At 38.3% G+C, this 23099-nt stretch overlaps 1 protein-coding gene and 1 long non-coding RNA gene across 3 annotated transcripts in view; one reads left to right on the forward strand and one right to left on the reverse strand.

The window, feature by feature from the left end:
* The first annotated feature begins 354 nt into the window (after window positions 1-354).
* LOC140944830 (COP9 signalosome complex subunit 7b-like) lies at window positions 355-8882 on the forward strand. Of its 2 annotated transcripts, XM_073393935.1 has the most exons (10): window positions 355-528; window positions 1305-1484; window positions 1772-1847; window positions 1947-2035; window positions 3347-3406; window positions 4028-4093; window positions 4681-4757; window positions 5596-5701; window positions 6608-6741; window positions 7821-8882. In XM_073393935.1, the coding sequence occupies exons 2-10, from the start codon at window positions 1311-1313 to the stop codon at window positions 7858-7860; spliced, it is 822 nt and encodes a 273-aa protein (XP_073250036.1). In that variant the 5' UTR covers window positions 355-528; window positions 1305-1310; the 3' UTR covers window positions 7861-8882. The 2 variants fall into 2 exon arrangements, with proteins under 2 accessions (XP_073250036.1, XP_073250042.1); XM_073393941.1 differs by lacking the exon at window positions 3347-3406.
* Window positions 8883-16088: 7206 nt separating this feature from the next.
* The window catches only part of LOC140935143 (uncharacterized), a 104332-nt gene continuing 97321 nt past the window's right edge, over window positions 16089-23099 (reverse strand). Inside the window, exon 6 of the long non-coding RNA XR_012165170.1 lies at window positions 16089-16120. This is a non-coding gene — a long non-coding RNA (uncharacterized lncRNA). The remainder of the gene's footprint in view (window positions 16121-23099) is intronic.

Genomic DNA, 23099 nt, shown 5'->3' on the forward strand with positions numbered 1-23099 from the left:
TACCAAAGTCAGCCATGATGGATTTCCAAAAGGTACCATTGATCAGGAAAATTTATCATTTTCAGTTCGTAGTTTTGAATTGTTAGACAGTTACTGGTGATATTAATTGCCGTATTTCTAGGTCCTCTACTTATAACTAGTAAGGCTGTAGAGAGTTTTCGATTTGTTAGCAACCCAAATTCTGTTGTCTGTCTGTTCTGTTGAAATAACAGCTTTACGTAAACTTTAACTTGGAGGTAAACTAAGCTCAAATAGTTTTAAAGAGTAACGCCAGGCTTCTACTGTAGATACGGTTTACAAGCAGATCGTAGTTTTAAGAAACTAATCGTGATTGTTTTGTTATTATTCAGAACCAGAAGATAAAGAAGCTTGAGGTGTAGCTTCCTGTCTCAGTGGGCTGCCACAGCAGTGCTCAAAATTTGCAAACCGGAAATTTTCTAATTCTCTTCATTTTTCGGGAACGGTCTACACTGTTAACAATCATCTGACATTTTTTCTACGAAACTAGGAAGTTACCGTGATTGAAAGGTACTGTATTAGAACCATTGCAATTGTTTCATGATTAACTTAATAACGAAGTAATATATTGTTTTGCCAGCATTAGGTTACTAATAAAACAAAGAATTCTCTGCAAGTTTCATTTATCTAAGGTAACAGTCAATTTCAAGGATCTCGATCCTTCCCCCCCCCCCAGCTCACTCTCACCACACTCACACACACACTTCAAATACCTACATGCCCCTGGCATTTGACCTAGGGTTACCTCTGTATAGTTGGGTGAATTTGACACAGAAAGAGTGCTACATATGTACATGTATGAAATGAAGGCGGTGTTCACTGGTTTTACTTGTGTGACACTACTTTCAGAAAATAAATATCTCCCCCTCTTCCAAAAAAGATAAAAATTTCAGGGGGGGGGGGAGGTTCAAAAATAATAATTGTAATGTATGAAGCTACATACTTTGGAATTTGCACAGCAAAGAGGATCATAAAACTAAGCCTTATGTTGATCTTAGTATCAATGATAATTATTGGGACATTTGTTGTCCTGACAGCCAACAGTCATAGTGAGGAATTTGGCAAAAATTGTTCAAGAAAATAAAGTGCACAGGGTTGGTCTGGGATGAGAGTTACAACTGGGGCTTTTTTTTGTGGAAATATTGACTGATACATGTACATGAAATTACAAAAAAAAAGAAAACAAACAACTCTGCAGCTTAGACATAGCACATTGTACATCCTGGACATCAGTTTTGTTGTTTTCATTTAATATATTAACTTGTTACTCCTTGTTACTTCGTCAGTGTGGAATGGCAGAGAAAGAGGTCAAGGCAGGGTTTAGTCACAGCCATAACTTAGAGCAGTATGTTTTGCTTGCCAAGTCTGCGCGAGGAGCTGGACTTGTTGCTCTTATAAATCAAGCATTAGAGGCTCCTGGAGTGTTTGTTTTTGGAGAACTTTTGGAAATGCCTTCTGTAAAAGAGGTATGCCATATGACATTGCCTTCGAAAATCTATTATGTAAAGGTATAATATTAGTGACGGGATGTTAAAGTGCGAGTTCTGTAAGTGGAGCCACCTAGACATAGTTGACCAATCAGACTACCCGACAGTGTTTTAAATGGGTCATTCAAAAATAGCAAACAGTCGCTAATTTATCTTCTTGGTGATGTCTGCTATAACAGGAGTTGACTGATTATGAAACAAAATTTATGTTGTAGACGTTTTGTCTGGTAATAAGTACATACATGTATTTTCATTTATGGTATTAGTTGGAGAATTCAGAAAATGCAGCATACTGGAAACTTTTAAACATCTTTGCATTTGGAACATATGGAGAATACAAAGGTACAATATGAATGGTTTCATGCTTGACTTTTTAGAATCATTTCTCTCACAGCAGAAGTATAGAAATTTTGTTGATGATGACTGTTGTATATTTTTCAGCAAATTCCAGCTCCCTACCTGCCCTTACTGCTCAACAACTAAAGAAACTGCGTCATTTAACAATAGTATCATTAGCTGCTAAGTCAAAGGTAAGTGAAAGGTGCTTACAATCATTTGTTGAGACAACAAATATAATTGTAGGAAAATAGATTTAGCAGTCACAAAACCTGAGCTTATTCCTGTTTTTAGAAACATTAAGCACCTACATTGTAGTACTCCAGTAGGGGTAGACATGTATATTGTAGCTACTCTCCCAACCTCCTTCCCCCTCCTCCCCTTCAATGGAGATTATAGTACATCACCAGGTTACACCCAGTAGCATGTTGCAGGCCCAGTAGGTGAGAGATGGGCTGTAGTACTCCCTCAGAGTTGCTAGCAGGTAGCGCCGATAAATTGGTGGCATTGTTTCAGACAATTATTATAAAAAAGGAATCCTTGTAGGCGACCACTGCATGACATAGAATCTCACGCAGAGAGTGGAACATAAGCTCACTGAACATTGAACGCTTTGGTTAAGTGAGAGAATGAGATGCGGGAGAAAAAAAACTAGGAAATCTGTGACCATAATTCCATTAAGTAAATCTGTGGACAACAATATCGAAAGTGATTATTTGTCAGAAACCTGTTCACAGCATCCTTTCCAGCACCATACATGTAGTTTCACTTCTAGACCCCCCTCCCCCTCCCCTCTTTCCAAGAATTCGTGAAAGCAATGCAACACAGACAAACAACTCAGTCAAAATGAGCAAGCAGCTGGCAATTTTCCACTTACAGTGGACAACATGCCACTTATTCATTACTTAATAATGCTAAGTGACATCCTCGCATCACAATCAGAAGTGCTAGCTGCCGGCAACAGCATTAATTTTACCCTGCCTACTTCTGCAAAAGATTTTGACCAGGCTGGACAAATTCAAGTTTTGTATCTAAATGGGACATTAAATAATTTTTCAAAAAAAAAAAAATAGCATGTCAAGTAGTTCTTTTAATTACTATAAAATTACTATAACTATTATTTTTCTTATTCTGTTTGGAATCATTTCCACACACTTTTCGATTTTGTGCCTTGGTACCATGAAAACCCATTTGCAAAATTCCTTTTGTTGTGTTTATGTAAAATAATCAGTTAGTTAAAGTATCAGCCTTACTTACAGGTACATTGTATCCGTAGGCCCCACCTCCTGGCTGGTGTTTTTAATAGAAAGCTTTTATGTTAAAAATAAAAACAGATAAACAAACAGACAAAACAAAACAGAACAAACCAAAGCAAACAAACAAACAAAACAAAACAACCCATATGCACAAAAAAAACATAACTATGTGCCATAAAACATGCCCCAAGAATACTTGTATTTTTGGTTTCAGTTCTGGAACTAAAATATTTTGTCCGGTTATTGCAGTTCATACCTTACAGCTTGTTACTACAAGAGCTCGATATAAAAAATCTAAGAGAACTAGAGGTGATGTGTCTTATTTAATTATTATTGCAGATAATTTCCTTGAGATAGGATGCCAAAAATAAAGTTAGATAATGTAGGGAAAAGTATCTGTTATTATGGATTGTGTGAAAAACAGAACCTTTGCAGCTATGAGTGACATGACCTTCCTTATGTAAAAAAAAAAAAAAGATATGGGATGCACATATAATTATTATGGGATTCAGTATACATCAGTCAGGAAATAAAAAGAGGGTGAAACCCTCAGCCAGTTGCAAGAAGACTGTGTTATACAGCTCATATTTTATAGGATTTAGAATGTCTGAAAATCATAAAAGTGAATTTTGTAGAAAAAATTATTTGACCATCCTGACAAGGCATGGAACAGTTTAAAGCCTGAGTGGCCAAACACACATGGAAGAAATGCACCCTACTTAGGTGTACTTGAAGATATGGTATGCATCTTTAAAAATTGCTTTGAGCACCTCGTGACAAATCCTCTTCTCTAGAACGAAGGCATCGCAAGAGGATGACCTTTGACCCATGCCGTGTTAAAAGGGATGAAGGACTTTTTCAAAAGTATAGTGTTAACTATCTGGTGCCTTATGATGGGGTAAAACTTAGTCTGAATGCTTACATTTGCAGGATTTAATAATTGATGCTATTTATGCGGATATTATCCATGGAAAGTTAGATCAGAAAAATAAACAGGTGAGAACTGTCAAGAGTGATCAATATCTTGTTTCTCCTAAATCTATCACTAGTGTATCACTATGTTTGAGGAAATAATAATAGAGAAAATGACTCACTTAATAGAGATCTAGAATTTAGAAATTTCTAGTTTATATTTACCACAGAAAAAATACATTGTTTGTTACATGATAATTGACTATTAGAGCATCTGATAGCCTGTGAACAGGCCTTTGGTTGAGCAGGGAACTTTCCTTGCTATATTTTCCCCAAACAGAGAGCCTGTTCACAGGCCAAGCATCTGATCTAGAGCTTGGTGGGTCACGAGTCCCATTCTCAGCTGGACTTACATTTTTTTTTTTCTGAGCTTTCTGATGATTGATTTCTCCTTTCCCCAAATAATAATAATAATAGTAATAATTATGATAATAATAATAATATTATTATTAATTATTATTAATAGTAAATAAATAATGTTTGTTAATGATAAATACCATGTTATTATTTTTTTAATGCACTGTAATAATAATATTTTTCTGGTTGTTGATTTCTCCTTCCTTCAACTAATTTATTAATGCACCCATCACCTGTTTTTTTTCTTTTTACAGTTAGAGGTAGATTTTGCCATAGGCAGGGATATCACACCTGAGACGGTAGACAGAGTAACAGAAGTTTTACAAGACTGGTAAGTGTAGACTCTTCCAATTTTTTGTTCTTTTTCTTTCTTTCTTTTTTTTTTCAAGTTTTGATAAAGACCCGTTAGCAAATATCCATTTACACTGCTAGAAAAAGTGCCTTAAAATATGAAAACTTACCTGGTTTAAACGTGATACGTACAAAGCGAGGGTGGATATTACTCCTCAAAGTGTCCGAATTATCAGTTCTATTGAAAAGAACTGTTATCAAAAGGGTCCTGTAACTAATTAATAACAGAACTAAAAAATAAAAAATAAGTCGAAAGGGGAAAATGAAGTAAAATAACCCTAAGAAATCTAAGAGTCAAAAATAAAAATCTGCAAAATCATTGACTTATAAGACTGAAAAGAGTTGTGAATTATGGAATACTATTTTAAAACTCTTTTAAATTACTTTTAAAAAGTAACCTAGAATTTAAATTTCTTAAATGTTGAGGTAAAGTATTGTAAACTAGAGCCCCTTGAAAGGCAAAACTTCTCCGTCCAAATTCTAATTTGGCTTTGGGGAGTTTTAGTGAACCAAATTGTTTCTAGTGTTAATGTTGTGTTCAATTTTTGTAAAATATCCTTTAAAAGGGGTACAGACGTTATCTTAAAGACAATCAAACACAAGCTGGCAGGACTGTCTCTTTATTAAACTCTCCACTGTCGATGACTTTCTGACTTCGACGTTCAATGCTTTCAATTCGACTTTTACGGGAACGTGACCAATAGATACCCAAAGTTCCACAATACGTAAAAACAGGTTCAATCATTGCTTTGTAGATTTTCTCAGCACTCAGTTCAAGGAATGCCAGTTTGATTTTCATTCTCTATTTTTTATTGCAGGTGTGAAGGATGTGAGTCAGTCCTTCGTAGCATAGAAAAACAGATACAAAGAGCAAATTCACACAAAGAAAAAAAGCAGAAACAGAAGAGTCAAGTCGAAGTAGAGGTAACTGCTGTGTCCTTTTAGGTTGTTTTGTACACCCTGGGTGCTAGGCTTTTATGTGCGGTTCCTGGTCTCGGTCAAGTCTTTTATAGTGCCCCGCGCGAAAAGCGACAAGTTTTTTCTAGTAGCTTCAGACTTCGGGCGAAGATCTGTCACCCTCCTACTACATTAAAGAAAACCGTCGCACGCGACAAGAAACCTCTGGTAGTCCAGGGTAAAAAAAATGTAACAAAAGTTCTGAATAAAGAGGCTCTTCTTTGCCACAATTGATAGCAGCCAACTGGTTTGCTTCTTATCAGTCTATTTTGGTATCATTTTGTATTTGATATGGATTTGTGTTAATATCTCTTATAATTTTATTGGAGCACCTAAATGCTCTTCCACTCTAATTGCGTCATTGCATTTTCCATTTTCCTACTGCAAGGGAAAACCATAACAAAACTGGCTTATTAAATCGTCAGAAGCGAGCAACATATTCCAAACAAGGTCACTTTGCAGGGCGGATCCCGGATTATTCTTAGGAGGGGGTGCACTCGTCTCTTGCTCTACTTCAACACCAATAAACCACATAGTTTTTTTTTTTTTGGCAGAATACCAGTTGTATTAGAAAACCGCAGGTCATCTCAGAGGGGGGGGGGGGGGGGGGAGGGGGAGGGTGCGAACTCCCTGCACCCTCCCCCTAGATCCGCCCCTGCAAAGTTTGGCCAGTCAAAAGTTGTTTAAAAAACAGTTGGGTCAAGCTACGGTGGTTGGGATTCGTTGTTTTCTTCCTGTGCTGTGATAGGTTAATGAGGCTGCAATCTCTAGGCTCGATACCCGGTGTCGTTCCGTGAGCGCGCGCGAACAACTGGTAATAGAGCTTATGTAATCTCTTCAATGATTAATCCATTTTTGTTATTTTTGCTTAAGGTTGAAAATTTGAAAAAGGTGATCAAGGCATCTTCTCAGTCTGATTTGGACAGCGGAGCCGTTTCAGGAATGCCGGCTGCTTATCACAGTCAACAATATCAACAGAAAGCTCCAACTACAACTAAAACCAAAGGGTCAGTTTTATTACTCTGCTAATTGGGATATAAGAGCGCATTGTTGGGTTCTCACCTTTTACTTATGGCCTCTTTATATAAGCGCGTCCTTGTTTGAAGTTGGTTACACTCTTTCTTTTTTTAAAGGATGTTAAGAATGTTTTATAAGAAAGGGCGAATAGACCTTTCCCGTATTCCGCTCCAGCGAGCAAGCATGAAGGAATAAGGTCGAGGCTCGGGTGGACTATTTCATACAAATCACTGTGTTTTGTCCACCCGAGACTCGGCTTGATGCCTTTGTGTACAGGAATGCGGGAAAGGTTTATAGACGGCGTGAGACACAGTCACTTTTCTGGTGGTCCTTGTACCATTTTACCTGGCAAATTTGGCCAAAAAGAAAATAGAACACGGTTTTTCTTGTCGTTCTAGTGGGAAATTTGAAGAGGAAGTTTTTTTCGGAGAGAATGTTTCAAACGGGAATTCGTTTACCATTTGCTAAAACCCATATTTGATACTAATGCTTCCCCAGCCGTTTTTATGGTAAAAGGATCAGATATATGCAAATGGTATTGACGAGTCTGGAATGAAGTTTAACAGTCCTGATTTTTTCTTACCATTTGCCCAATCTGTGAACCGACCGCTTTGTCATGTAAATGGTAAAAAACCCTTGTTTCTCGTTCCTCTTGTTAATGAGGTAACGCTAACCAGCCCAGCCCAGCCCAGCCCAGCTTTTAAGAAGAGCCTTTCAGGGATCCGCTGCCCAAAGGTGATGTTACACGGGACGATTTTTAGGACAACAGAGCGCTGCAATGTTGGAACAATGTTGTAACCATTCGAAACAATGTCGCAACAACGTGGCAACGCTTTGTTGCGCTAAAAGTCGTTGTTGCGAATCGTCTAGTGTAACATCACCTTAAAACGTACAGTATCTTCAAGCTTTAAGGTTTTGCTTCCGTCGTGAAGACTTACGTAATAAGCCCCTTAATTAAAAGTTATCCCTGACAAATATTTTCCTTTCAGTTTTGATGGAAAGGAAAAATGGCATTTTTTCTTGGTTGAGGAAAACTTTGTCCATGAACACTTGCTTTTTTACTTTGCAGATTGCGCGGAAGCGGTAAAGTTTTTCAAGTCCGTAGATGACTGAAGCTCAAAAGGAATGGTTTTCCTTTTTTTGTTTGTTGACTTTTTGTATTTCTTCATAATTCAAGCTTATAAGCAGACTTTTGTCATATTGTAGGGAAAATACTTTCGAGTTCTGCTGAAACCGAATGGACTGAGTAGGGTGAACAATCACGTGACTCGACGAAACACTTTCGAAGTGATGATGAGCGATCACGTGGCAATATGAACGTTTTATTTTAACTCTAACCTACTGTTCAAATGAAATTTTGTACACGGTAATGGACAAAGAAAAACGTGAATTGAAGCGTGCGGCCGGTGTCAAGCGTGGGAAACGCACGTTGATTAGCCAATTGCGTTAGTCACCATTCTTTTGCGTTTGCCTTTGACTGGCTGAGAAAAACGTGGTTGCATGAAGTGCCAACAGACAATATAGGAGCAACAAGACCTCTTTCTGTAATTCACCATTTTCACAAAGACCATAATACATCTTGTTTATCCCCCAAAATTTTGCATAACCATTGTTTTCAATTTCTCCTGGGTACTAATTTCGTCCCAATAGAAATCGAAGACAATGCTTATGCAAAATTTTAGGGGGCAAACAAGGTGCATTATGGTCGATGTGAAAATAGTGAATGGCCCACGATCGATATATTAAAATTCTAAAATGACTCCGACGCTTTCTGGTCATTTTTCTACATTTCGTGTGGTTTTCTTTGTGCACAGGTCTCTTCTGGGAATTGCGAGACAATAGAGTCGTAAAAAAATGGCAATTTTAACCCTAAAGCCTCGGAGTCTTGTGAGAATTTTAATATATCGAACGTGGGCTGTTCGTGAAAAAGCTCATTAAAGCAGCAGAAAAAAGGCTGCTGTGACGGTTAAACAGGTTTCGCCAGTTTTAATGTGTCGAGTTGCAGCTGCCGTTAGCGACCATTTTGACACGACTAACGGCGGCCTAACCGGCATGTTTCAGCTAAAGGTTAGTTCCGTCCTGTGTGTTCATATTTTGGGAGAAATGTATTAAAATCATTGTGATAGCTCTGGATTTTTTCCCCAAAAGCACGCCCTCTCATTGGCTCCTTGGAGACCACATGACATCAACTTTATGGGCCTTCGCTGCTATTCATTCACGAATTCTCCATTTACACACCTCCCATAAAACACCTTGTTGACCATGTTTCTTTCGAGTGGGGGGTGGGGGGTTGGGGGGGGGGGGGGGTGAAAAAAAGGTGCTTCTTGGGAAATGGGGCGATAAACATTAACTGATTGTTGAAAGGCTGATTTTTGCCAACTGAGGGTTTAAAACAAAGTCTTGACGATCTCTTTTCCTAGTACTTGTGGACTTCTTTTTCTTGTTAATTGTTAAAGCCATAATTTACATTTGTGTTCATCGCCAAGTCCGGTGCCCCTGGGTCTCTGAGGATGACGTCGTGTCGGAGCGATTGGCCGAGAGGGTTTTGTAAACTAAGCCCTAGTCCTCACTGCTAAATCTTTACTTCGGTCGTAGTGGATTCCAGCCTTTCTTCCTGTTTACTCACTTCCGCTAAGGTCCGAATAACTGTTCATACCGAACTAAAGTGGGGCACCGAAGCTTTGCTCCGTTACAGAAATCGCGCCGAAATCATCGTTCTTATGTGTGGTCAAGAGCCCTATCCGGTATGATTTTCGTGCCGGCGCAGAAGCTGTCTGGTCAAGTATGAACGTAGCCTTTCTTTCATCTTAGCCTTGTTTACTATCTACTTTGATCTAAAATAAAGTTATTGGTGGTGATCCTAGGCATTCTGACCCAGAGTTCTTTTTTATTGATTCCCTTTCTTTCTTCTTTCTTAATGTTTACTCTTCTTAGTTAGTCGAACAAAGAGAGACAATCTACGTTACACCTTTTATTTAGTTCAACGAGCTTTATAAATAACATTGAGATTTACAAGAAAAGAGCAAGATGACCTTTTTTTAGTATCAGTTAAGTTTGTAAATAAAAGTTAATGTCTCATTGCGTGTATGTTGAACTGTGGTCGGCTACATTTTGTAGGAAATACATAAGTTCCCAATGCCCCTTCCTGTGATAAATTTTACGTTGTGCCTGTCAGGGCCGGAAGAAACCCAATTCAGCCAACCTGAATAAGTTCGCCGCATGTGGCGTTTGAGCCGTGCAAGTTACAACACTATACAGTATTACTCCTTGTTGTGCTGTTTTGTAGTATTAGATCAATTTGGAAATAAATTGTAATCCCCCATGGAGTGTAGGTAGAAATTTGGCCAGCTGGGCTATTAAGATCTCGAAGGAGGTGGAAGGGGGGTACTTTTTCTTCTGAGAGGCTCCGCCCCGAGGTCCAATCCCTTACCCTTTCATATACTCGTTTTAATTTTGACTGGAAAGGTACCCCTTTCGTATACCTTTTATTGACAAATGATACACCTTTCACATGCCTATTAATTTTTAGAAGTTTGTATCCCTTGTAACTGCTGTAAATGTACTATTTTTTTGAATATGAATAAATCACAAAACCAGAACGTTTCTCGAATTTTCACAGCCATAAAATGCATCTGTTGGCTTTTTTGGGCCTTTTAACAGACCGGAAAGATAATTTTCTCTACCCTTTAATAGCCTTCAATTAGTGAAATCCCTACCATTCTATGTACCTGATGCCTGAAAAAGGTACCCTAGCTTTTTCTGGCGGAGCGTTCAACCCCCCCTCCCCACCCTTCCACCCACGTATAGGTGATTAGGCGATTATGGGGCGTACACCCCCCGATTAAGACCTACAAAGTATAAACAAACTCTCGGATTTTCTTGCCATGTCTTGTTCAGTTTCACCTTGTTTGTAAACGCCGCACTGTGATCAAAGTTCCGTGTCGTCGAGCACATCAACCTTAAAACTCAAACCGTTTATTGTGTATTCCTTCGATGTATGAAGTTGTTGATGCAGCAATATTTCCATCAATATATCCTCAACCGATAGCTCATCGCAAAACTCAACTTTGAATACGGGGATTTCTTGTAACTTTTTAGGCCCCTTTCCGTCTACGTCCTCGTCGCTTCCATTATGAGGTGCAGGATCTGTGGAAATTACTTTGCTCCCAGGCTCAAAGTTTTCTTGTAAACTTCTCAATATTTGCTCCAACTCGTGGAATGAATCTTGACTGTGCAGCATTAGCTTGCAAATTAAGTTGACTCAACAAAGAGAGAAAATGTTTCTGAGAAGTCCTGTTGTTGTAGACGCCTTTGATTTCTTTAAACAAGCTACTCTGGCGTCCTCTCAAGCGGCAAGAGCAACTTGTACAACTCAATAGTTTACATCGATAGCTCTTATCGAAGGGATAACAAATGAATTTAAAATTAGCATGAAACTAAAATTGAAGACATGTTAACGTCATTTGCTAGCCTGCGTAGCAAGCGTTTCCTCGCGAGGTTCGTCTAGAAAGCTGGGACAAGAGCAAAAAAAAAAAAAAATGACAGGGGAGGGGGAGGGGAACGACCTTTTTTTTTGCTTCCGCTCTAACTTTCGTGTAATAACTCGATTGGAAACGCTTGCTACGCAGGCTAGTCATTTGCAATCAAAGAGGTGTAATCTCAAACAAAAGAAATTTAGATAGAACGAAGCCTCCTGTTGACAAACTTTGCATATCAATAACCAGCGGATTAGCACCTGTGTAATTACACCATTGTTTTCAGTATAACCACCTAATGAGCAATAGGCCATTTTCGAGCAACCTTCAGCTCTTTGTCACAAAGCAGAGTCTCCTTCGATCTTCCTACTTATCTAGGAAGATCGAAGGAGGCTCTGCTCGCAGGGTACCATGGGCCTCGGTTTGAGAGAAAAATTGCTTTGGGCTAGCGGCAGTGTGCTTGCCACCTCATTGGATCACGTGATTATCGACCAATTTGGCCCCACCCACCCCCGCCCCCCTTCCTCTTTAGGTTTGAAAGATATAAAAAAAGGTTTTTGTTGCTCTCTACAAAAAAAAATCGTGAGACAGTCGATCCTTCGACTTACTTGCTCTGCAACCGATGATTGCTAGTTCTTGGTTGGTGATTGCCTGCGTGCAGACGTCTCCTATTTCCTTTGTTGCACGCGGAAAAGGGACGTCTGCGTAACGCCGTCGCTAATCGTGTTCCAGCGTCCCGCTGGCAGGGTATTCTATTTCGCATAAATTGTGAAATAATATCCGGTTAGAAATAAGAGTTGACAGGCCAAACAAAACATCATAAGCTCGTGATACGGGGAAACGTAACCTTGAGAGTCGGCTTGAACAGAGGTTTTTCTTCTTTTCTCTCTCGCGCGAAGATTACTAGCACTACACAGTGCATGTAGCATTCTAACCTTTGACTGAGTAAATCTCATTTTTGCCGCGCTAAGTCTTCCATTTAGAGGTCATGAAGCAGGTTTGTTACATGCACACTGAGTAAACATTTCCTGTGGTTTATGCTTCTGTGGGTGTTCCCGATAGGATTTGATTTCAGATGCAGTTGTAAAGGGTTTAAATTTTCTTGACCTCTATTTGTTACGGCTAAATAAAGATTTTAGTTTCTTTGGCTGGCTTTCTCCAAAATGCCTGCCTGGTGCGAAGTTCACGCCGCTTTTGTAGTTTTCTCAGACACTGTTTACAAATATGATGTGATGTGTCGTGCACAGTAAATTGTAAAGAAATAATTTCCTCGTACACGTTAAATTTTCCGCGTCCCCGCACAAGATTTCGATCGCTCTGCTTTTCGATCGACGAAAAACACAGCACACAATCGCACATGTTTTGATCTGTTTTGGTTAGAAAACCCCGCTTACATAAATCATTTAAATCACCGCATACATTATCAGACCACATTCGATAACAACCAATCAGCGTTAAGTCAAACAATGCGCACTGTGTGTCAGCCTATCACAGCGTGTTCCCAAGATCTTGGGAACCCAGCAGGACGCTGGAACACGATTAGCGACGGCGTTACGCAGACGTCCCTTTTCCGCGTGCAACAAAGGAAATAGGAGACGTCTGCACGCAGGCAAGGTTGGTGAATGCGACCGACTTTACCCAAGATAAGAAGACACGTGATTGGTGTTTCCATTATTCACTTGGGTGTTGGAATCAGTTGGTCATGTTATTGAAATTGACGTGACTGACTTCGCGACAGATCATGTGGCTATCTTCGTAACGTGTTACGTCATTGGTGACGTTAGCATGACGCCATATATATAACTTTAAAGATCCAGTTTACTACCAAGTTTAAGAGTTTATATTACATTTAAGGTTGTATTACATTTAAGGCCAAATATTATTACATTTAGGACTATGATTACAGTTACGTTGAAATGTTATTACATTTAGTACTTCACCATATTTAGGGTCAGTTGTTACATTAAGTAAGGTCCTGTACAAAGCTCCGAAATTGAAAAGATACAATACATTAACATTTCTAAAAGGCTATTTAGATATCATAGATAAAAGGATAGTTAATTACTTATAACAACCTCCGAGGAAAGGGTGAACATTCTATGGTTAAAAAAAATCTTTAGTTTCCTTACTAGGCCATCCCAATAAAATACTTTTTCAAAAGTAAAAAAAAAAAAAAAATTCCAGATTCGCTAGCCAAAGAAGTAAGTACTTTAATTTACAAGCACACGATCTTGTTTTATTAACAACAATTCTTGGTATGATGTGATGTCCCTGTTTTTAATTTACATCCATACCACGTTTTTAAAGGCTGCTTAGACAGTTGATAGTCAAAAAGACCACGTTTTCGAGTTGACTTTGTAACCAGGGTTTCTTACTTAGCAACCCGGCCTTCTCTAGAACCCAGGCCCCTTCAAGTGTTCATTCTTTTATTATTATTATTTTTTTGCCCGACCAACCGACCCACCGTCACAAGAGACGGGGCGATGGGAGAAGAAACATTTTATTGGCATGGCCTTATAAAGGTCAAAGTAGTTTTTATTCCAGTCTCATAAAGAGATAAGTGGGTATCATAATTTTTACAACGTCAATAGCTCCTGTTCGATATATCAAAATTCAAACATGACTCCGAGGCTTTTGGGGCAAAATTGCAAACCTCTCCAATGTCTCGCAATTCCCGTTGATTTAATTATTCAGTTCCTGCTTTTAAGCATCTGCGTTTAAACCTTTGCAACATGTTCTGTTCATCACACAACATTGTTGAATCCAACCCGTTGTACTGGGTTGGCCACTATGCTGCATGACAATGTTGAACGAAGTTTAATTTCCATCAGACATCATCTACAACAGTTTTCATATTTCTTCTGTTCTTAGGTGCGAAAGAAACACGTTCATTTCGGCCCGTTCACACGTATCCGGATATTCTTGAATCCGCAACTGCTTCTTTCCGGATTCGGCTTCCGTCCACAGGTATCCGGTGTATCCGGCATACGAATCCCCAACTTTTTGAATCCGCTCTCCAGAGTGGAAATTTTTAAATACGCTACGAATCCGGAATTGTGTGGACGCTAAATCCGGAAAATTTACAGTGAATATTCAAGATGGTGCCGAGCGTAATGTTATCGCTTTTTTTGGAATTCATTTTCAAGGCTTATAACCTACAGCGGCCTCAATTATGCCACACGGCGGCTCGGCATTTTGAACCTTCTTTCGATGTCGGACGGAGGGAGGGAGTAAGTAAAGGGAGTAACAGTTAGCCCTCTGTAAGCCAAAAGAAATTCCGATTCCTTTGGTTCATGGAATGACAGCCTACATTATGGCATGCAAACGCTACGGAAAGGAATAAAACAGCCCAAAGTGAAATGTAAATGCAAAAAGTCAAATTCAGGAAAAACAAGCAGCAAACAAATGAAAAAAATCAAAACAAACAAGCAAATTAAACACAGAAGAAACATGCTGACGCTTAATAAACCTCATGCTTTTCCAAAGAAGATGTATTTGTCTGCGGGCTATCATTTAGGCTGCGTAGCAGACTTAATTTATCCCCGGTTAGTAATATAAATGTCTGCAAAACAGTGCTGATGTCCTTGTTCTGGGCAAAAAACGAACTCAATGCATCAACGCTTGTGCTTCTTGAATTCCCTTTCAACTCCATTGGCAAAAACAATGGCTTTTTTATATAACATGCCAGTCATGGCTCGTATAAGCTTTTATAGATCGATTGGGTTCGCAAAAGTAGCATACTATGTTACTCGCAGTACTTGTATATATTCCTAAAGTTATGCCAATTATATATTAAGCTAGTTTATGTATAAGTCTGCTCCCGTTAAATTATGGCGTCTATTTTATTTTGGTTTCAAATTTCGTAAAAGCGCTTCAACAACAACAAAAAAAATGAGTGGCAAATACATTTAACCTAGTGGTATGTAGAAACATAAGAGTGCATACATTACGAAAACTCAAACAATTAACAACCAGCATGGGGACACCATCTTGGGTAACTGAGCTAATTATGTGCGTGCGTTGAGTTCTGTGTAAAGAATCCTGGATTACTTCCTGTGGGGACTAAGTTCTCATGAATGTCGCAATAAAGAGACAAAAAAAATGATTTTGTTGCGTAAGTTTGACTGTCAGTAACACTGATTTCGCGCGAAAAAAAAATGGTTGGATGATCAATAAATGACAATTTTTGTGCTGCAAAACTAGCGGAAAGTGTGAATAATGTTAGCAGTGCCTTTCCTTCGGAATATGGGTGAAAATTATGTTCGTGATGACGAATTATACCAAATATTATGCTAGCACAATCTATCAAAACCTAGTTGCGTAGTGAAATCCTGGTACACAGGTGGGGGCCCAGAACACGGATTTATTTCGGCACTGTTATAGCCGAGTTCGTCTGTGGCGCTGGCTAGCTCTCAATATTATGGTAGCAATTATAGAGCTTGACTTAAGATTCAGGCCTTAAAAAACTATCAACATGCTATAGATTTTTCACAAATGTAGTTCCTTTCATGAGAGCATCGTTGATCGCGCCACTTCCCACAATGGTCTGGATCGGATTTTCTTATTTGTATTATTACACAATTCTGCTTATTTTTGTTATTGTCCGGCTGGTCATCTCCCCAGTTTTTGTACCCATCCGAATCCAACTGAGTTCCGTCCGTCCACATCCAGTCAGTTTCATTCGCAGAGTCAGAAAGTCCAATCCAGTAACTACCGGTTTTGTGGGTCGGCAAAAGTTCCGTTTTTATGAAATCATTTTCTTCATGAGATTCAACCTTTACCAATCTGGCCTGGAATTTTTCACATTCCTCCTTTGCCTTTTCCCAACTCAATTTTGGTGACGTAACCAATTTATAACATGACGTCCCGTTGCAAGTCCACTCTTGTTGACAAGCTGAGTTAAGAAACAACAGAAAAAGGAAAACCAAAGACATAAAATTAGTTGAAACTAGTAATAACCGAAGGTTAAGGAGTGCGGGCGACAACGATCGAAGGTCAAAACGCTTTGCTCCAACGCTGTGCATTGCGCATAGGAGTCACGTGATAGATGCTCAAAAGACGTGTGATCCAATTACAAATGACAGAAGGTCCAAGCTGCGCCGGTGAAGGTAAAAGGAGGAATGAGTTTGAGGAATGGCATGTGGCATGGCTTGCGGAATGACATAATTATGCGGGATATAATTTATGGAAAATGACGCAAAGAAATAAATTAAACAGGAAAGCATACGCGCGTCTCTGCCGCGCCTTTGTTGGCGCAAATTTGAAGGAGCATTGGCTTTGCCGGTCCACTTATTACTGTTATTAAAGCAAGGCTAAAATTAAAACCTAGCTGATATGACAAGTCATCGATAACTAGTTTCCAAAATAAACTGAAACGGTTCTTTACTCACATCTCTTTTTCAGTGAAGCGCATTGAAATTACGAAAACATGTCAAGTTTAAATAGCCTTCTATTGAGTTTTTACTCTCCTCGTTACATAGAAAAACATCGTAACGGCGGACGATGTAAAATAGAGAGGAGGAAGAGAGAGGACCCCGGAAACGAGGGTGTTAGGAAATGGCAGCCTTGGTAGTCCCAAATGAAATAAAGAAATAAGCCTCGTAAATTCGTGCAGACATACTGTGTTGCAAATCTGTCAGGGTTTTAGGGGTATATAACCTGTCAGTGCTACTTGGCTGAACTCAAATCAAGCGTCCTCGTTATCGTAACGCTAGAGGGTTAAAAAAAATGCTTGCTGAACGCTATAATTCTAGAGATTATTAATACGGTGAACAAAACAGATCATTTTCGAGACTAAATGAACGCCTCCCGAATCAAACATTAATTCGTAATCAACAAATCGAGTGAAGCGGCGAACTGCTCTTTGTCTCCTTTCAGCCTTTCTGGTCCGTGCACACTTCGGCCAATCTATTTTTTCATTTTTCCAACAAAAACGGAAAAAGGATATATTACTTATCCTTACCATGTTTTCATATTTCAAAGTACAGAAAAAAAAAACAGAAAAAAGAAAATGGTCAGGAAAATCGATCATTTTTTCGTTTTTCTAATTTTGAAGTTAAATTCAAAAATACAAAAAATACTGTTAACGGCTAAAAGCGATATTTTGCTATTTTTATTTTTCTTGATATTGTTAGAAAAGTGAGAAAAATAAAATAATCTCCGAGTCCTATATCATTTTTCTATTTTTCCGTTTTTCCCAAAAAATAGAAAAACAGAAAAATGAAAAAATCATATTTATTCGCACCATTTTTTCATTTTTTCCATTTTGTTCAAAAAATGAAAAAATAGAAAAATGGCATACCTATCGCCTAATTTTCCATAATTCCATTTTAACAAGAAAAATGAAAAAAATGACAAGTGTTGCGAACAATTTTTCCATTTTTTCAATAAATAGAAAACAAACAAATAAACAAAAACGGACAATTTTTCATCTTTTGTTTTAATGAAAAATAGCAAAGAAAAATGACAAATCATGAACATTTACCAATAAAGAAAGGAAAAACCTAATCCACTTTAGACTCACTAGTTTTGTTAGACGATTTACACAGGGTCGGCGGAGACGTGGGATGGGGAGGGCGGGTGGGGGCCCTTTAGTTCTCGGAATGCGAACGTAGTTTCATTCACTTTTGTATTTGATTAGATGATTCCTTTACCTCATTACTTAGGACTCACTCTGTGACCTGTTCTAACACTGCGTCACCATAAAGTGTTCCTGTTGCATTTAAACTGAGGTACGTTTCCCCATACTTGCTCTTTGCTCTCGTCTTTCCAGGGCTGAGTTGCTTAAAAGGTGGATAACGCTATCCGCTGGATAAATAACTATCCAGTGGATGACGCAATTGGTTTCCCTAAAATACATGAAAAATTATCAGGCCGCTGGATAGTGATTTACCGGTGGATTGTCGCTATCCAACGTTTAAACAAATGTATGAGCAAATGTATGGGGCCAGAGCATTAAGATGTTCTTTCCAGCGAGTGTATTCTTGGCGCCTCGTGATGTTTCCCCTCCATAATAGTAATTCGATATACTTTACTCTTGCAATCCTAAACCACTCGTTCTGCGGCAAGATCCGTTATTTCGGCAGGCTAAGCAGTATACTTTTGAGCATCTATTTCATTTAAAAATGTCTGACCTCTTCACTGGCGTGCCCTTTATTTATTTTGTGCACGTGACTGTTCAACAACCTTCTTGTTTTCCCCTTACAGTCTCTCACGAACCGCTTTTTTTGTGATGGGACCATAGTGTTGCCGGCATGAAAACCGTTGAGTTACCGCCCCCGTTTTCCCGTACCAATTTTCACGCCTTCTCCTCCTTCCTCGTACCCTTTCTCATATTCTTCATTTCCACGACCGGTACGGTACGGTTTTCCCGCCGCTTTCATCCACAGTCGACTCCCAACAACTCAAACCTTCAGGGAAATCGAGATCAAAAGTGAATGGAACTACGTCCGCATCTCGAAAACTAAGCCGCCCCCCCCCCCCCCCCCCCAAATTCCCCCACATGTCCGCCGACTCTGTGTAAATCTTCTAACCAAATTAGTCAGTCGATAGTGGATACGAATTAGGTTTTTCTTTTCTTCACCGTTAAAATATTCATAACTTCTCACTTTTCTGCGCCATTTTTTCAATAAAATAAAAAATGAAAAACTGTCTGAAAGGGTGTATCGTTAAAGTTTTTCTATTTATCCAAAAAAAACCGGAAAAATAGAAAATTGCTCGCAACACTTGTCATATTTTCATTTTTCTTGTTAAAATGGAACTATGGAAAATTAGGCGATAGGTATGCTATTTTTCTATTTTTTCATTTTTTGAACAAAATGGAAAAAAATGAAAAAATGGTGGGAATAAATATGATTTTTTCATTTTTCCGTTTTTCTATTTTTTGCGAAAAACGGAAAAATAGAAAAATGAGTTAGGAATCGGAGATTATTTCATTTTTCTCATTTTCTAACAATAGCAAGAAAATAAAAAATAGCAAATATCGCTTTTAGCCGTTTACAGTATTTTTTGTATTTTTGAAGCGGACTTCAAAATCAGAAAAATGAAAAAATGATCAATTTTCCTGCCCATTTTATTTTTTTCTATTTTTTTCTGTACTTTAAAATATGTAAATATAATAAGAATAAGTCATATTTCCTTTTTCCGTTTTTGTTAGGAAAATGGAAAATTAGATTGGCCGAAGTGTGCACGGACCGTTCATGATTTGTCATTTTTCTTTGCTATTTTTCATTAAAACAAAATATGAAAAATTGTCCGTTTTTGTTTGTTTGTTTGTTTTCTATTTATTGAAAAAATGGAAAAATTATTCGCAACACTTGTCATTTTTTTCATTTTTCTTGTTAAAATGGAATTATGGAAAATTAGGCGATAGGTATGCCATTTTTCTATTTTTTCATTTTTTGAACAAAATGGAAAAAATGAAAAAATGGTTCGAATAAATATCATTTTTTCATTTTTCTGTTTCTCTATTTTTTGGGAAAAACGGAAAAATCGAAAAATGATCTAGGACTCGGAGATTATTTTATTTTTCTCACTTTTCTAACAATATCAAGAAAATAAAAATAGCAAAATATCGCTTTTAGCCGCTTATAGTATTTTTTGTATTTTTGAAGCGGACTTCAAAATTAGGAAAATGAAAAAATGATCAATTTTCCTGACCATTTTCTTTTTTTCTTTTTTTGTCTGTACTTTAAAATATGTAAATATGACAAGGATAAGTAATATTTCCTGTTTCCTTTTTGTTGGAAAAATGAAAAATTAGATTGGCCGAAGTGTGCACGGACCCACCTCGTTTTCCTTACCGAGACCTTAACCTAGTCTTAACCTAGTTATGATACAGAACTTCACATGTGCCGAACCTAATTACATGGAATTAAGTACACGAAACCGGCGTCTGAATAAATTCTATTTCAATTTGGAGCGGCTCGGCCGTTGTTTCAGCCTAACCCGGCTTAGTATTGAGACTTGGAACGGCTTTGATTCAGACGTCAACATCTTCATGTGCCGAACCTAATGCATTTATTAAATTATCATCAACAACGTATTTTGCAACAAGTTTAACTCAGAAAGCATTTTCATACTTCTCTTCCTTTCATTTTCAAAGCTTTACGTTTCGAATAAACAAGAAGTGACTTTCCAGAAAGGAGCCATAGGCTCCTGCTTTTGTTAACAGACTTATGAAGTTGATAGCGCAAATAGAAGGGAAATCAAGTGTCATTGGCCGTTTTTCTATTGAGGAGGCATTATCCATCTGGACGAACTTTTGCAAACATTTGTATGCCTGTCGTCGTGCCTCGTTCAAGACGTATTACGAAGGATACTTCGTCCAGACACATAATGCGTCCTGCACTCGTCTTTATACTTAAGACGCATAACCAGACGAACTACAAATGCTTGCACAAGTTCGTCCAGACATTGAAGGAGCACGAAAATGTCGAATGTGATGATTCAAATGAATCACTATATCTGGCTAAAAATTTATGGCGACAAAATATGGCATTGGACCCATGCTTTCTTTTTTCTCTGTACATTAATTCAAGGTTAGGATCGACACGCGGTACGCCGTCTGAATCAGTTGCAGCGCCAACGTCGCTCCAAAGTAGGACCAAATAGAGATAAGAAGTCGCTACTCACGTTGCCATGGTAGCAAAATCTTTGGACGACAACAAATACAAATGTTTGCTCAAGTTCGTCCAGACGGATAATGCGACTGTAGGGTAAAAACGGCCAGTGTCACCGGTACTATCTATATTGGCGCCCTCAGATCAGTGTCTGTATTAAAAGGGTTCAAATTTAAGACTATCTGTAGATTGTTACACGTGTATTTGTCCGGTACCAATGGATTTAGAATGATTTAGCTATATCAGCTAGACTATGGCGGTCAATACAAGTTGAAGCAAAGACACAGAAAATTACCCACCGAGTGGAGTAGGTTTGATTGTTGAATCTAGTAAAGCTGTGGAAACGTCTGTTGGTATCACTGTGGCTTCTGATGACGATACATCTGTTGGGGAGCACGATAATAACTACTCACACTAGATTGTTTTCCAGTTGTTTGAGTATTTATATATTCTTAATGTCTTCATTACTGTGTTTCCCTCGTCCAGTTTACGTGCTTTTGCCAAAATTGCTATCAGTAAATAAGTTATTGGTTTTGTAAAAGAGAATCAGATGGTAGAGACGATAGTTACGCGTTAGTGTGAGATCATGAATCGCTAGATACTGGAAATTTCTTTGTTTGTTTTTTGTTTTAGCGAGTTTATAGACTAAGACGAAGTATAAAGGTAAAAAAAAAGCAACAACAACAAAAGTAATAACAAAACAGAAGAACGAGTTTCATACAAGTTGAAGGAACAACGCAGACAATTACGCACCTTGATGAGAAGGCTGGTTTGTTGAAATTCGTGAAGTTGTTGAAACTGCTGTTGGTATCACTGCGGGTTCTGATGACGATACATCTGTTTAGGAACACGATAAGAATACTGACACAAGAAATTGTTTCCAGTTGTTTGAGTATTATATTTCTTATTGCCTCATTGTTCTTCCCTCGCCCAGTTTATGTGTGCTTGTCAAAATTGATATCAGTAAATAATTAAGTTGCTGGTTTTGTAAAAAGAGAATCAGATGACAGGAGACGATATTTTTTTGCGTTAATGGCTTAGTATGAGGTCATGATGGTTTGATAATGGATTTTTTTGGCGAGTTTATGGAACAAGGCCAAGTCAAGGTGAAACAAAAAATCTTCGAGGCTAGTATATTAAAAGTACGTCCAGACTAAACCAAACCCATCAATGGCATTCAGAAAAAAAAATGCTAAAAAAAAATCTTCAAAAATTAGGAGTCGTCCACGTGGGTAGTTGATTGACCAGGTTCACCAAAAGGTCCATGGTTTAGGGCCAGAGGGGTGCCAGGAGTCTATATTTTTATACGTCCTCAATAACGTATTTTGCAAGCACTTTAACTGAGGGTGCGTTTCTTAAGCAAATCCAAAAACGGGTCATGAATCCATGAAATCCACACCTTGAGTGAATTCTTTGGATCAAATCCAAATTCGAATTTTTTAGATTCACAATCCGGTCAATCTGAGCATTTTTTGGGTAAAGGATTTGAAAAAGGTTTTTTTGACACCCGGTTTTCCCAGCAAAAAATGGTACACAGTGATACCTTAACTTTGAGAAACAAGTTACATTTCATTTCATGTTTGGCATCTATTTACATTCGTAGACTGTTTCCAAACCCTCACCTGTCATGTGTTTTGTACGTGTGTAGTGTCTGGGTCTGCTTACGCCGGTTTATTTTCAAAGTAATTGAATTCATCGGCTTTAGTTTTAAATTCTTATAAGTTTAATATCCTAAGGTTTATTCCCTTCGAGAAATGTCGTATATTCACACACAGTTATGTTCCTTTTCCTACTTGTCTTCAACGCGATGAATAGTTTGTTGTTTTTTTCCCTCTTTCTTTTTCTCATTACGAAGAGCACGAGGACATGCCGTTAATGTCCTGGTAAATGATACTTTCTCAGATCTTACCTTTTTTTGGTAGTGAAGAAACCTAACGATCCAAGATCACAAATCCGGTGTTGGATTCTCCCAAAAACACGCAGTCCCGTAGAGCGTTTCTTCCTTCCCATTTCCAAAGCTTTACTTATCGTGAACAGATCTGATCTTGGCCGTTTGCGATTTGTGATTGCTGGATTTCAATCCGTTTGGTTTGTTTCTATGTTTTAAGGTCCGTTGTTTGTGTCTTTCCTGTTTCGGGCTATATTATCTACTAGTTTACTTCGAATTTTTTACTGATCTTGTTTTAGCTGAACAGCCTTATGATGTTCACAGCGCAATTATAAGTTAGACGAGATATTAGCATTGATGTAAGC

The sequence above is a fragment of the Porites lutea genome, chromosome 1 (assembly GCF_958299795.1).
Source record: "Porites lutea chromosome 1, jaPorLute2.1, whole genome shotgun sequence".
Taxonomy (NCBI): domain Eukaryota; kingdom Metazoa; phylum Cnidaria; class Anthozoa; order Scleractinia; family Poritidae; genus Porites; species Porites lutea.

Bases quoted from the DNA above. Each gene is read 5' to 3' on its own strand.
- LOC140944830 (XM_073393935.1), top strand. From the start codon at position 1,311: ATGGCAGAGAAAGAGGTCAAGGCAGGGTTTAGTCACAGCCATAACTTA. The intron at 4,094-4,680 runs GTGAGAACTGTC...TTCTTTTTACAG, and splicing joins TAGATCAGAAAAATAAACAG to TTAGAGGTAGATTTTGCCAT. The intron at 6,742-7,820 runs GTCAGTTTTATT...TTTACTTTGCAG, and splicing joins ACTACAACTAAAACCAAAGG to ATTGCGCGGAAGCGGTAAAG.